Source organism: Carex rostrata, chromosome 12 (genome assembly GCF_964058835.1).
Source record: "Carex rostrata chromosome 12, lpCarRost1.2, whole genome shotgun sequence".
NCBI lineage: Eukaryota > Viridiplantae > Streptophyta > Magnoliopsida > Poales > Cyperaceae > Carex > Carex rostrata.
In genome coordinates this window covers 2709602-2724972 of record NC_135929.1, presented here as the reverse complement: position 1 = coordinate 2724972, position 15371 = coordinate 2709602, and the positions used below count along the sequence as shown (strand labels likewise).

Genomic DNA, 15371 nt, shown 5'->3' with positions numbered 1-15371 from the left:
ACTGCCAGATAGCATAGAAAGCATGGCTCAACACGCTAATATAATATGAGAAAGGGGAGGTAGCACAATTGGCTAGAAAAATGTCTTAGAGTTGTTATACCTAAAGATCGAGAGTTCGATTCCCCCTCACGAACCTTAGTAGCCACACCAAGTTTTAAAAAAAAAACACACTAATATAATATGAAATTGCTTCTAAGTTCTAACTAAATTAGACAGTCCAAACGCAATCCACGACTTTAATTGCATGTAATTATCTTATGAAATTCCGTACCAACGGGGCCAATATTTGAAGAAATCAACTCATATTCTAATTAATTATTATTTTATAAATAATGCCGGATAAGATTGTCGGGCCGACAAAATACGGAGACGCAAAATGATAAGAAAAAGTCGGTGACAGGAAGCAGCCGAAGTCGGCTTTTGCTTATATTCGGGTCACCACAAAACTTCGTACCGTCTCTTTATCATACAGCGCAGGAATCATATGCATATGCTACGCTGTTTTTTATTTTATAAAATATAAAATTTATACTGCATTAAGCTAAAATTGCTCTGTTAAAATCTTTACCCAGTCTAACTGGATAGGCCGAAAGTTTGTTTCCCTCATTTTGTTGCTTCTCCGGTATATACAACCGTATAGTTGACCGAAAATGAAGACACAAACAACCCGCTCCATATTTTAAACTAAAAGGAATGATGTAAAATATCATAATACTAAAAGGAAACATAACCAACCCATTAAATTTACAGACGGTTGCGCTCGTCTCGCATCGGGTTTTAAAAATCTTCGCTGGCCGTGCGTGTTGAATTGTCTTGCCTCGTCGGACGGGAGAGTCCCGAAATAACTTTTCGTGGACGAAAGTGCCCTTCCGTGGTCCAATTCATAGAACCCCGCATTAATTGAACGGGAAGCATCCGTTCGTTCAAACTTGGACGGCTGAGATTGATGACCTACGGCTTAATACTTTGACTGACAATGTGGCAGACTGTATCCCTAAATAAGCTTTTCTAAAAAAAAAATTAAATAAGTGAAAGGTAGATGTTATAAAATACAATAAAAGAATAATAAATAAGGAGTTCGGCTAGTGTGACATTGGTGTCATATGACACTAATTCAAAATGTTCAAATCAATTTACTATATGAGTGATGTATTTACATGCCAATTTTATATAAGTTCGAGTTATTTTAGTATCAAATCAAGCGGTCAAACATGTTGAAAAATGAATGCATTAAAATTAGCTTAACAACTTTCACATTTGATCGCTTGACTTTATACTAAATAAACTCCAAATATTATAAATTTTGCATGTAAATGCACAACTAATGAAGTAGATTGGTTTAAACGGTTTGGATTTTTTGTTTAAAGTCGATTTAATAGGTTTTAGAATTAGTGTTATATAGACTGAAATGACACTGATGTCATACTAGCCAGACTCATAAATAAGATACTGAGAATGTACAAAAATAGCTATTTTTTATTTATATGTTTTTGATGTGTGTTCAATATATTCATACAAAGTCTCTATATATAGGTTAAAAAAAATGTAAATTACAGGTTATCTAAAATTAACTCTATGGATAAATGTGAGGGATGAAACATATTTTTTTAAAGAGAAGTTTTGAAATAATTAGTTAAGAGTTACAACATGGACATTCATAAATAATTTATTCATAAAATTATAGAATTTATTTATGATAATCAAGGAAGGTGAGGTTTTTGTCCAAAAGGATTTGGACAATTATGATCAAAAGCTGGATATAAGCCGTTCGATAAGTATCAAATTCTATACGGACGTTTTGGATTCACGGGTCATTTAAATTTATTAAATTTTAGAGAAATGTTCTGGTACCCCGAGCCATCAAACTCGAGCTTGTCCCCGAACTGGTTTAACTAGGTTTAACCGTTCGCTAATAACATAATTTGTTAATTTGCCATTAATTAACGAATCATTGTTTTAACGCATAGCTGTTCTACGTTGATTGTTTTAAATGTTAGATTTGCACGGTTTTGTCCTACGTTTTAATTTCGTGGACAGTCTGTTAGGATGAGTTGTAATCACTAATCCCCGAGCTAGTCCCCTAGCTTGTTAACAGTCCTGTAATCATTAATTAACTACTTAAGTACTTTAACTAGTTAAACTAGTTATAAGTACTTGAACGTACTTTAAAGTACAATTTAAACCCAGTTAGCTCGGGGACGCGGTAGGGGGATTTGTTCTAATTTTAATTATGCAAATTAACAGCTTTTGATATTTAATAACTAAAAAAATAGTCTTCATTTTGAACAATTAATCTATTAAATGAAGATTTTTCAATGTTTGTAAATACATGTTTATATGTGCTTTAAAATGTGATTGAAGAATAAGTTTTAAAATGTGTTTGTAAACACAGGTTTATATGTTTGTAAACACAGGTTTATATGCTTTAAAATGTGTTTGAAGAATAAGCTTTAAAATGTGTTTGTAAACACAGGTTTATATGTTTGTAAACACAGATTTTTTATTGTTTGTAAACACAGGTTTATATGCTTTAAAATGTGTTTGTAAACACAAGTTTATATGCACAAATTTTCAATGTTTTGTTTATGTTGTTTGCTTGCCAGTACATATTGGTTTACATGCTTTACTTGTTTACAGGTACTGTTCCTGACACATTCGCTACCAGACAATAGCCTTCCTACCTCTGTTACTGAGTGCAGATGTTACCGTTGCAATCCTGGATTTATAAAGTTGCTGCTTGAAGGGCACATGAAAGCTTGTCACCAGGTCCTTTCTTCCCAATAGCTTCATGAATGTATAAAGTTGGTACATATTTAAACTCTATTTATGTTCTTTTGCAGTGTCCAGATTCAAATTTCATGTGTTTGTTTGACTTATATCCTCTTTGCTTAGTATAATTCTTAAAATTTTAATGCACTCTTAAAATCAGAAATATATTTGTTGATCGATAATAACTTATGATGATGAAGCTGCAGGAGCATGATGTCTTGTTCAATTAAATTGTAGGAAGCGCACAGGGATATACAAGTCTGCATTTCTTTTTGGCTTACAGAACTGACTCCATCCTCTTCATGCCTTCGACATCTCTTATATTGAATCAATTATTTGGAGGTACATTATTTCCTTTTTCCTTTGTATTTCAATTTTCTTTTTTTTTTGTTCATATTTCCAGAAATATATATATATATATAGGAGATGGAATTGTCAAAACCCGATAACATTCTTCTTGATTGCAAACTTCTATACAAAATTGCAGATTTCTTATTGATACTTGTTCACAAGTATTGATTTTGGTGTTAGGCATGTCTTAGAACCTGAAATCAGCCAACTGGTTCAAGGGGAGAAGCCAATTACCAAAATCAGCCAACTGGGATAGAATGTGGGCAGGCGGAGTTTGGGCATTGCGGCGAGAGCGAAATAGGAGATTATTCTCAAGGAAACAGAAACTGGCGCCTCGCCTGATCATACATATGACTATGACGATGGAGATTGACAATTGGAGATTATGTAACTAGGAAAAACTATATTTCACTAAGGCCAATAGGGGTTAGAAGGGTGGTACCTGACTCCCTTGTACAGGAGAGGGAGTAAGAGCAAGTTTCATTAAAATTTGCTGTAAATATATTTTTATTAGAGGTGGGCTACGGTGAGTTGCGAAGTAAAACGCGTTTCTACTTCACGCCGTATTTTTATTTTGAAAGTCCAAACGACCGATCCGAACAATTAGATGTTTAATCCATATTGAAATGTGCTTGGAGACCAATTTTTACATTTTTTGGAATTTTTTTACTATTTATTACGCATTTTTTAAAATTGCTGTTTTGCTGTGAGCAGTAAAAAACAGTAAAATTTTCTGAACCATCAGATCAGCGACTTTCAAAATTGCTTAATAAATAGTAAAAAAATTCCAAAAAATGTAAAATTTGGTCTCCAAGCACATTTCAATATGGAGAACAAGATGAACGGTTCGGATTGACGTTTTGAACTTAAAAATCACAAAACATAAGCGTGAAGTAAAATAGTCGCTTTACTTCGCAACTCATCGTAGCCCATCGCTAATATTAGCTATTATTACTTTTGGTGCATAATATTTATGAAATTTTTTATTCAAATTAAAACCCAACACTTGATATGTCTAGCATTTTATAAAGACTTAGTATATTAGATACAAAGACTTGGTATTTTATGTATAAAAGCTATAAAACTTGCAAACGTTAATTAACTTTGGCTGTAAATGAACAATGATTTTTTAGAAAATGGCTTTGGTCAAAAGTTATTAGTTAGAAGGATTTTGATCGAAATCAAAAACAAAGTCCAGTTGCAGTTATAAACCTCCCCCGTGCCGGTTAGTTTTTTTTTTTATGGTTGCCGTCAATTGACAACAACAGATATATTAATAATAAAAAGAGATGGGCTACGGTGAGTTGCGAAGTAAAGCGACTATTTTACTTCACGCTCATATTTTGCGATTTTTAAGTTCAAAACGTCGATCCGTACCGTTCATCTTGTTCTCCATATTGAAATGTGCTTGGAGACCAAATTTTACATTTTTTGGAATTTTTTTACTATTTATTAAGCAATTTTGAAAGTCGCTGATCTGATGGTTCAGAAAATTTTACTGTTTTTTACTGTTCACTGCAAAACAGCAATTTTCAAAAATGCTTAATAAATAGTAAAAAAATTCCAAAAAATGTAAAATTTGGTCTCCAAGCACATTTCAATATGGATTAAACATCTAACGGTTCGGATCGGTCGTTTGGACTTTCAAAATAAAAATACGACGTGAAGTAGAAACGCGTTTTACTTCGCAACTCACCGTAGCCCACCTCCTAATATTAAACAAAAAGTGCTTTAAAGACAATATTTTTAATTTGAATTGAAATCTTGCTAAGGGCTTTTAAGCAAAAAAAATATAAAATATTATAAAACATCATTGATTTTAAACTTTATTAATACCAGTAAGGCTTTATATCTAGCATGTCAATCTATATAACATAACATACCAAGTCTTTCAAAGATTCAGAATACAAGTCTTTAAAAGGTTCAAAGTACAGTTTCTATGCATAACATATTAAGTCTTTATAACTAGCATATCAAATTCATATACATAGCATATCAAGAAGAAAAAAAATAGAAAAATAAATATAACTCAAAAGTACTTCATCATGAATCTCATTTTTTTTTTTTTTTTGGTTAAAAAGACCAGTGGTCCAGTTTCATTAAGAAACAAAGTTAATTTATACAAATGACTTCCAAACCAAAAAGGAACCTTATAGTTGCCATCAAAACGAAATATCTAGCTAACACACCTGCAAACCATAAAACCTTGCTCACAAAAAAAGACTAACATCTGTCAGGAAAGCGTTTTTCCTTGCAATCACTGCAGGAAAACAAAAACTAGCATAAATCTGAACCGACTACCCTAAATAACTTCATGAGTTAACTACTAACTACTTTAACCAACATCACACTGTGCAAAAGATCAAGCTGAGTCTTGTCCTTCTTAGGGGTCTTCATCAAACTGGTACGGCACCAACTGGTCATCTCCCGGCCACCAAATCCTGAGAGGGATGGCATCCAGCATCTCTTCTGTAGGCATCCAGTGTTGAGCCCCCGCCTGAGTTTGGTCCTTCATTTTCTTCTTACCTAGCCAGTATTGAATTAGAGAAACAATAAGAAAAATGAGACTACGGTTGGTTTTTGGTATGACATTTTGAAAGCAAAGTTCATTTCAATGTTTTCAAATTGTTCAACAAATAGCACTAAAAATCATTAAAAATGCAATTTGATCAAACTTGTTTAAAGTCAGGGCAAAATTTATAACATCTTCTATGGTGTTCCAGTCACTAAAGTAATTTTGACTTTGCCCCATCCAGAACCAGACTTGTTTGACTAAGGGACACTCAATAAATAAATGGTTGGCTATTTCTAGTTGATTACAAAACTGACAGTTTAGGGGTCCTAACCAGCCTTTAGTATGAAGTACATCTTTTGTCAAGATTTTGTGTTGGCATGTAATCCACATAAATATTTGAATTTTGTGAGGAATTGGGAGAGACTACCATTGCATAGCATTGGCAACTAATATGCCCCTAAAATTTAAGATGCTATAGAGAAATCTGACTGAAAATTGTCCTGATGTTTCCCATCTCCATGCCACCTTATCTTGAGAATGAGTAAATGACATTGTGCTAATTAGGTGCAAAATGGATCCCCGCTCTTGTTGATCTACCCCTGTAAGAGTCCTTCTAAAGGATACACACTCTCCCTGAGAGTTTACTACATCTGTTAAGAGTACTTGTTGATTCCAACATATGTCAAATAATTGGGATATAGAGTAGCTAAAGAACAATTATTGTGCCAAATATCTACCCAAAATTTTACCTTTGACTGAGTGCTAGGAGTGAAAGAGATACCGGTATGACCTAAAGATTCAAATTTCAAGATAGTAGACCAAAAGGGAGAATAAGATGCAGTATGTTGTATGACATAAATGTGATGGATGAGGGTTTTCCATTGGCTATGATTATGAATCTCATTTGAAAGAAAAAATCGAATATGAAATGTTCATAGTTTTAAACTTGCAAGATTCCTTACATATTTTCATAAAAATAGACGAGTTTGAATAAAGGAAAAAATAAATAAAAGGGTGATTGAAAAAAATCTTTCTTTTTTAACGGGAGGGGAGGGGGGGCAGATTGAAGGATGAATACACGGGAGTTCATAACGTTTCTCTATTTGATATCAGTAAAAGGATATATCATATATCCGGTTGAACAATAATAAAAAATATTGTACTCCGGGTAAAGAATTTTATAAAAAAATTTGACCTATTACTGTTGGAGTCGGAGTAATTTGATGGGCATTTCATTATATTCAGTCCGATGTACAACTCGTATTAAGATCTGTGCACTTGATATGGACAAATTTTAATGCAAATCACTGGCCGAGTATCGGACCAGATTTCGCTCCAGATTCCTACTTAGAAGTTGTGAGTTCGAATTATCTGACATCTCAGGTTAAATCCAAAATATTTTAATTGCGCCGTGATTAATTTTCAGCTGAGCTATTAAAATTCCATGTCTATTTTGAAGTCTGTTATTGAGATTCGTGCCCCAATTAAATCTTTCTCATTGCGTTGTTGGTTAAATTAGTTGAAATTGAACCACTAAAATTCTCGAATTACCAAATTGCTGGGCATCTGTTATTCAGAAAAAAAAGAACGAAGTAGAGCTACTGTTCCTTTTCAATTTTGACGCTGGATTCAAGCTGATGAATACAACATTGCAACTGGATTCAAGTTGCAAAAGTTTAGCGCAAGAGGAAACCCATTTTGCGTCTTGTTATTAAGAAAATTATTCAACTGGAATCTATATATTCTTCTCTAGAACCGAGATGCAATATTATAGTACCATATTAAATTCACCTACACACCAACGAGGAATGATGTAACATAATAGATATTTTTGGTGCTTTCAAAGATGTAAGCTGAAAGAATTTTTGTTGATAGACTTTGTAAAAAAAATTACAAAGTTCCTTTTTATTCGGGAAAAGAGAAGACACCTAAATATTATTCGGAATTGGGCTAAAAATTGTGGCCTGAAAGCCCATTCAATTTAATAAATTCTTATTTTCAGCCTCACATGAAGCGCATAGAATTGATGCAACGAAACCCCATTTATTTATTAGTTTCTAGTATTTTTGGACCGTCGTCAAATTTGACGATATTGGTTTTTATATTTATTGAAATGAAAGCAATCTGAATTTTAGAATTTGATTTCCACAAGAAAATTTGAGCCGTCGATTCTGAAATAGATTATTCAAATTTGCGCGAGCTTCCAATAAGCACGATATTAATCGAGCGGAGATGAAATTTCTCTACTAAGAGCTATACAAAAGATCTATAATTTTAATATTCTTATTATTTAATTATTTAGTCGATGATCTTAGTTGTTAAATAAATGCAGTATAAATTAATATGATCTCAAATAAATTCAATGCCAGTATAGTGCATCATTAAAACAAATTAAAAATAGAACTGAAACTGTGATTAGTAGAACAAAGTACACATGATGGTCTCGGAATGTATATCTCTTGGGTACTTATAATAAAGTCCTGGTGGAGCCATAAGCAATTCAAACTTATTAGAATATAAGATTTAAAATTCGCAAACTCCAAATCTACTAACTGGTACCTGAGCTGAATTCATTCATAGCCTCGGGGACGGGGACTGAGCTGTTCTAGTTCGGTACAAAAAAAGTTTCTGCACAAATTCAGTTCGTCTATTTTCTCCGGAAACGGTGCAAAGTCAATCTCAAAATAACTTTCTTCAAATCTGCGTGATTGGTTGTGAGCCTACATGGACGGGTTCAATGAAGTGTGCATTAAGGCGGTCGGTTCTGGGGAGAATGACTGGAAGGCAACCCGGAACTGTTCCAAACAGGAGATATGCAAGTGAGTTACAAGAAACTGGACCATATGCTGAGGGAGATAGAGATGGAGATGAACTCGTTACTCATGCAGCCACCAAGTGATGAAAACAGTTTGCGTGAAAAGAAACTACAACAAGATCATGCAACTCGTCTTCAGTTACTTGAAGCGTATTGGTATCAAGTACATTGTTTCTTAGTCTACACACTTTCACAAATTCTTAGTCGCACATACAACAAATAACATTGTTTCTTATGTTTACAATCCAGATTGGCAGTAAGGTGGAGCACCCAGAAACATCTCCAAGGAAGAAAGATGGGTTCGCAAGAATGCATACACAGCCTCTGTGTTTGTTGCCGCGACACGGGTCACTAAACCCATTCCCTACAAATAATATACAAAGAGTACCTAATTTACCTGGCTGCCTCTAAGATATGATAGAAGCTGTTTCTAGTGAGGCTATGGTACTATATGCATAGCGCATTATGGTCTGTACTATGAATCAATATCTGCATTTTTAAAGTCCAAACAATCGATCTGCACCGTTTTAACATGATCTCCATATAAACATGTACTTGTAGATCAAATTTTACATTTTTTAGAATTTTCTTACTATTTTTTTTAGATCGGTAGAAAATCCCTTGATCTAAAAATTCTAGACACCGAAAAGTAGTGATTCTATCTAAAAAATTAGTAAATAAATTCTAAAAAATGTAAAATTTTGTCTGCAAGTACATTTTCATATGAAAATCACGTTGAACAGTTTAGATCGGCTATTTGAAACTTTGAAAAAAAAATTACTGATATGTAGTACGGACCAATCTGCACTATGCATATACCATAGCCTCACTCAATATAAAAAATGCTCATGAGGTGGATTTGGTTAAACTGAACTTTTTTAATTGCGAAACTGTAAATTGAACCAAACAAAATAAAGCTGTGATAAAACTAGCAATTGCAACAGCAAATTTATAGATGGGGAAAGAACATCAGACATTTATCAGTTTTGCAACTGACATTATTTTTCTGGTTATTTGATAATAACACCCATCCAAAGTTGACAATTGTTTATAAAGAAAATTCAGATGTTGTTCTAACTTAAATTCTTTGAGAGAAGTTCAAGGCCTATCTTAGTTCTTTTTTGAAAGTTCGAGGACCAACTTGAACTTCAGGATTATTTTATACAAAAGAGAGTTTAAGGGCTACTGAAGGGTTTATAGACCAAAACCTTAAATGTTTTTCAATAAGATTGATACCTGGGGGCCAAATGTACTGCATGAAGCTACAAGATCTGGAACAGTACGGTCTTGTTGAGTTTCCAATTTTGCATATCGACCAAAAGAAGTAGTAGGGGGGCGTAGCTGTGCAGACATCATTTTCTTTACTTCTTCCTTTATTTGATTTTGTATGTGCTTCAGCTTTGGACTACAAAGCATGCAATAAGAAATTAAGTTTTTACCAATCCTTACTTTCAGTGCCAACATGTATTATCTAGGTCTATACGAGTTTTGGACTACTTAGGTACACTATGAAACAAAAGTAGTTGCATATTACATTTTGTATCAGGAAACAAATTGCTAACTAATTATAACAGAAGTTTTCACTATAGCCATGAAACTGAAAGCCAATTGATCATTCTATAGCAAGATTAAATTAGGTCCAAGATGATTTTCACCACTTTGACCATGGTTTTTGCTTCTTTTGTTGTTGAGGGTAATATGAGATTAAATTGGACTAATCAAGGTTAACTATCATCTCCTTGAGAACATTAGCAAGAAATAATTTCTATCTACTATTTCATACAGCAGATAAAAAAAAAGATGGTCTTTTACTGAACAAAATGTATAAAATAAAAACATACAAAAAATATGTTAAAGGTGAACTCACCCCAAAATAATTATCATGGCAATTACTTGATAATCATGCATGCGCTCAGAAATGCTACAGATCAAACTTTGTTCCAACAAAACCTATTATCACATGTATTTTATACCACATAATTAAAATCAATAAAAGGAATTTTTTTATCACAAAATGGTGTAAAATAAAGTAATGCTCAAAAGGCATCAATTATATTTTCTAACACTATTGCAACAAATCAGTTCATCCCACTACTGTGTACAATGACTCCAATTTTTGTTGGCAAAAATGATTATAAGAACATGACTATCTGATCAAGGTTAATTTAGTCCCTAAACATTTACTAAAAAGACACTAATGTGTTTTTAGATACAATAGACCAGCTGTGAGTTTTTCTAGTGAAAAATTAAGTTTGATTAGGCCTCAACTAAAAAAAAGGTACAAAAAAAAGGAATATATAGGAGGATTACCGAATCAATGAAGACAGGCCGATCATTGTCTAAGTAAACACAATTTGTACTTTTGTAGGAAGTGAAGTCCCACCGCTCCCCACTTTGGTACCTGCCACTTGTGATCCAATCAACAACAACCAAATTGGAACTAGAAACAATTCTGAAACTTTGCTTCTGATCATACTTGGCAGTCGAGAAACAGGTGACAGGATCTGGAATCAGTGCCAGAAATGCTTCTTCTCCAATTCTGGCCTACTGAACACACAAAAACTTGCTATTAACAGAGGTATTTTTAAAATTTAATCATCACTTTTATTATAAGTGCAAAAAACACCCATCAATTATAATGTTTGCATGTTGCAACTAACAACCAACTTTCTTTTTGTTTACTTTTAAGAAAGACCAACATAAGTAATCTTTAGAACCCTATCATCATTATTGATTGCTCATACCGATCTATGTATTGATAGGTTCATTGGTACAAAAATATCATTTGCTAAAGCAAAGGCAATTTGTGATCGAGTTAGCTGGACTTTTAAGAAGTTAGGTACCTGACTGTCAATTTTTCAAAAAACTTTAAAAAAGGCATAGAAGTACAATTACCTCCAGTATTTGCTCTGAGAACTTCGAGCCAACAGACTTGTATACCTGTATCATTGTGTTAGAAAAAGACGAGGACTTAGATCTGCAGAAATACTGAAATAAAACCACAGCTCCAAAGAATAAAACTTAACATTCTATCTGTAGTAAATTAGTTTCATTACTATACGGCCATTTTTGTCTTCTAAGGCTCTGAATTAATAAACAAACAGACAAAATACAACTCAATTCATGTAAAATTATATTCCTTAATAAATAAATAAAAAGTGTGATGCAACCTTCGTTGAAGCCTGGGTAGTAACAGAAGCAGTACATTGATCCCCTATAGATATCTTACAAGAGATTTTATCACCCTGCAATTTAATTCAAAATCCTTTAATCTTTTGACAAGAAAATGCACATTCTTAGTTTTTGCAACCAACTTACTACTACTTCCTTGAGTTTCAAATAATTAAACAAACAGTACAACAAGTACAAAAAGTGTGAATCTGTGCAACTTTGAAAAAACTTAATTCAACTATTGAAATTTATTCTATGTACAGCTCTGAATATTTTTTCTTCTGCATGACTCAGACCTTAAGTTCTTTAATTTGCAGTGTGGACTGTAAAATTTATCTTTTACTCAACCAATACCAATAATAAAAAGAAAGTTCAAGACCTGGATTGAACAAAAGTATAACAGATCAAGGGGTTACTTCATTTGAACAAAACTCAAAAGTTACAAGGTGAACTAGAAAAAACTACACATCTTATGTAAGAGTATTTACTTGTTGATCAATTTGGGACTATTCAAGTCTGACAAATTTAATTAACATGATCATTGCCAAACTAATCCTTCTAAAAGGTTCTACATTCAATTGAATACAAAATTCAGGCTTCCAATGATATCTGATATGACTTTTCAATTAACAATTCCAGATGAGAGAATTTTTGTGATGATAGACATGATACTGATATTAGTTTAACAACAATGCTGCACTATAACTTGCATTGAATACAACATAGGGTGCTTATCTGTTACTCGTTTTTAAGTTACTTTCCAACAAGGAATTCAACTTTCTTTCAAACAAAGACACAATGATCCCCATTTTGTGATTGAAAAATTATATGATTTAATTTTCAATGATCTAACCGAAACTATGCCACCACCATAGGAGAGAGCATAGATCCAAACTGCATCAACCTGAGAGGCGCCCACCTATATTACAATCGGAAAAATCAGGCGCTATTTAAAAAAAAAAGAAAAAAAAAAAATCACGTAGTCGTGACATTTCAGAACTTGTAGGGTCTAATTCGAGAAAAAAAGGTTTTACCTTTTTGGGGAGAATAAGCTTGAGGGGGTATCTGAAAAAACAGCGAGTGACGGTTGATCTGCCTCTCACCTTCTCTACTGTAACTACACCCGATGCCTCCGCCATTTCTCTGTGTTTTCGTCTTGTCTCGCTTTCTATCTTTCAACGCCTCCAGAGGTTTTGAGTAATTAGACAAAACACCCTTCTAAGTTCTAATACCGTTTGTAAACGCTCTGATTTTTTTAGTATAATTTTATATAGTAATAGGCCCTTCGTCTACTTGTTACTATAATGGTCGATAGGTTAAACGTCAGGTTTACTGTGATGTTGTGGGCCATCGCCGGCTACAGGACGCGTCGTGTACAACCAATTAGCAGATAACCCGTTATGCTCTTATTCCAACACTTGGCAACACACCCAATTCCGACTCCATCTGGAACTCCTCGGCCGCTTTCTATCCCTCTATCTCCTTCACTCTCGGTACTTCTTTCGATGGGAAAGTATGATGATGCCGAACCACGGATTTGGGTGGCGTACTGCTTTCTAGTAAAGATTTGGGTGGCTGATATAAATAGGGAGGCAAAAGTTGAACATCCAGAAGAAGAATCAGGGGGAGTTTCAATCTGACTGAATTCGGTACCGATTGGAGTTAGTTGTTTGTACCAGGGAAGTTGGATAATATGTTGGATGAGGTACATAGATGCGCCTTGCTCTTGTTTTTATTGTTTCTGTATTTTTTTTATTTTTCTTTTTCTTCATTGTGATTTAGATGATTGATAAACTAATAGCTTTGTGTGATCTGATAACATTCTTGACGCGCAAAAATATTTGTTTTCTTTTATTGTAGTAGGAACAGTTTTTACTGAAATTGAATAAGAATATGACATGTATCTAATTACTCGGGATATTTCATGAATGTTATTACGGAGCATTTTTCAGCTCATTTATCTGTGATTATTATGTTAAAGAATTTCCACAAATAGTTAAATGTAATTTGCTGTCGTCATATATACGAATGCAGGCTTTCCATTAACCACTTCATAAAATGAGTGCAATTTGGGTGTATAACAAGTAAAATAGCAGAATTCTAGATTCTCATATGATAAAAGAAAACATCACTCATCGCGTTCTATTATACATGTGTTTATCAGAAAACATTGGCTTAAACCAATTCAAACAAACAACTATATTTACATCCAGGGAAACAAATATATTCCACGAAAGCTAAGTCGGCCTCATTCTCCGCCATTTTTCTCCCCTTTTGCTTTCCGGTACTAAAAGGTCGCCAAATTGTTTAAATGTTCTCTCCCTTCCTTTTGCTTTTCGCCGACACGTGTCCCGGTGTGAATAGAGATAGCTGGCGGTATATCCCTATAAAACGTCTTATTATTGGATTTTTTTTTTTATATGAGAGAAAAAATTGAGTGCGTATTCTCTGAGATATCTCATATTTTGCGTGACCGACGTGTCCGGTGGCTATTCGGGCAAACCGTAGGGGCCAGTATTATTTGAGCTTTGAGATTCGTGCATAACGTATTTTAACTGTTAAGATTTTCCAAAAAGTCACGCACTGTATGAGATACCTCAGAGGATGCGAATTCGAAAAAATTTCTATCAAAATGGAGCATAAGCTGAACTTGCAGTTGCAGGGACCTACCGAAGTACAACCATCTGTCAGTTTGGCGGTGCAGTGTATACCAGGTGCATCCAATAACTATTATTTCATGCCCACAGATTACACATGACGAACACGGGTTTGTAAAATTACGTATTTCTCTCTAAATTTTCATTTGTTCCTCTTGAAAAGTTTAAAATTACGTATTTTTCCCAATTATTTGATATCTGCACTACCCAGGAAGTTACAGTTCAAGAAGCTGTTCAATCTTAAGGTCAATGTTTTAGATTTCGTAGGTCTTTGAGTGGAGTTCTCTTCCAGGAATGGCAATTTCTACTGCAGCTTATACTTGATACACATTTTGCACAGGATTCTGATCTCATACTCTGGCGGATGGAACCCCACAAAAATTTTACTGTTACATCTATGTATTTGTTTTTCAACTTTCATGGTGTCCAACCCATCAAACCTTTCCTCTGGTGGAAACTTCCTGTCCCACCAAAAATCCGTGCTTTTATGTGGCTTATGAGTAAAAATAAGATCTTAACTAAATTGCAATTACAGGAAAAAGGTTGGACAAGAGATCTCAGCTGTCAATTTTGTCCCATAGTTGAAGATTCTAACCATTTATTTTTTCAATGTTTTTTTGCAAGGACTATATGTATGGTTTTATATGGGTAAGTGCCAGAATCATAGACACAATTGGTTTTCGATAGAGGATGTGATTGGGTTTGCTCTTTCCTTACCTAAACCTTCTCGAAATGCTTTTCTGATAGTTGTTAATGCTGTGATTTGGTGCATTTGGAAACAACGAAATGATCTGTGTTTTAAAAATGATATTGTTCATTCCTGTCGAAAAGTTATCATGAATATATATCTTTAGTTTTGTCGTGGACAGGTACACAAGGAGAACATGTGCAAACTGAGGTGAATGCATGGCTTCCAGAAGATCTAGAGGTTGTTCCCCTCCAGGTTGCGCAGGTGGAGGACGAGCGGATGCTGACCTGGTTGTTTGAGTCTGAGTGATCTTGCGCTTACTTCATATTCAAATGTTTTGTTTTGCTGCTATTCAGTAGCCCATATATGGTTTTATTAGTACTTTGTTATGTTAGTTTCATATTT

General features: G+C 33.9%; 1 protein-coding gene across 2 annotated transcripts; it reads right to left on the bottom strand.

The window, feature by feature from the left end:
- Positions 1 to 8570: 8570 nt before the first annotated feature.
- LOC144563331 (urease accessory protein D-like) lies at positions 8571 to 12869 on the bottom strand. 2 transcript variants are annotated; one of them, XM_078312798.1, is made up of 8 exons: positions 12656 to 12861; positions 12475 to 12540; positions 11621 to 11695; positions 11346 to 11390; positions 10761 to 10994; positions 10318 to 10400; positions 9687 to 9855; positions 8571 to 8814 (listed from the first exon to the last, which is right to left on the bottom strand). In XM_078312798.1, exons 1-8 carry the CDS (start codon positions 12758 to 12760, stop codon positions 8689 to 8691), a joined length of 903 nt encoding a protein of 300 aa, XP_078168924.1. In that variant the 5' UTR covers positions 12761 to 12861; the 3' UTR covers positions 8571 to 8688. The 2 variants fall into 2 exon arrangements, with proteins under 2 accessions (XP_078168924.1, XP_078168925.1); XM_078312799.1 differs by lacking the exon at positions 10318 to 10400 and having other exon boundaries at positions 12656 to 12869.
- Between the last annotated feature and the right edge of the window lie 2502 nt (positions 12870 to 15371).

What these genes read in the sequence shown, in the direction of transcription:
- LOC144563331 (XM_078312798.1), bottom strand. Translation starts at nt 12,760, where the DNA reads ATGGCGGAGGCATCGGGTGTAGTTACAGTAGAGAAGGTGAGAGGCAGA. An exon ending in AGCTTATTCTCCCCAAAAAG is followed by an intron (nt 12,541 to 12,655) that starts GTAAAACCTTTT and finishes ATTGTAATATAG; the next exon opens with GTGGGCGCCTCTCAGGTTGA. An exon ending in TCTCAGAGCAAATACTGGAG is followed by an intron (nt 10,995 to 11,345) that starts GTAATTGTACTT and finishes TGTGTTCAGTAG; the next exon opens with GCCAGAATTGGAGAAGAAGC.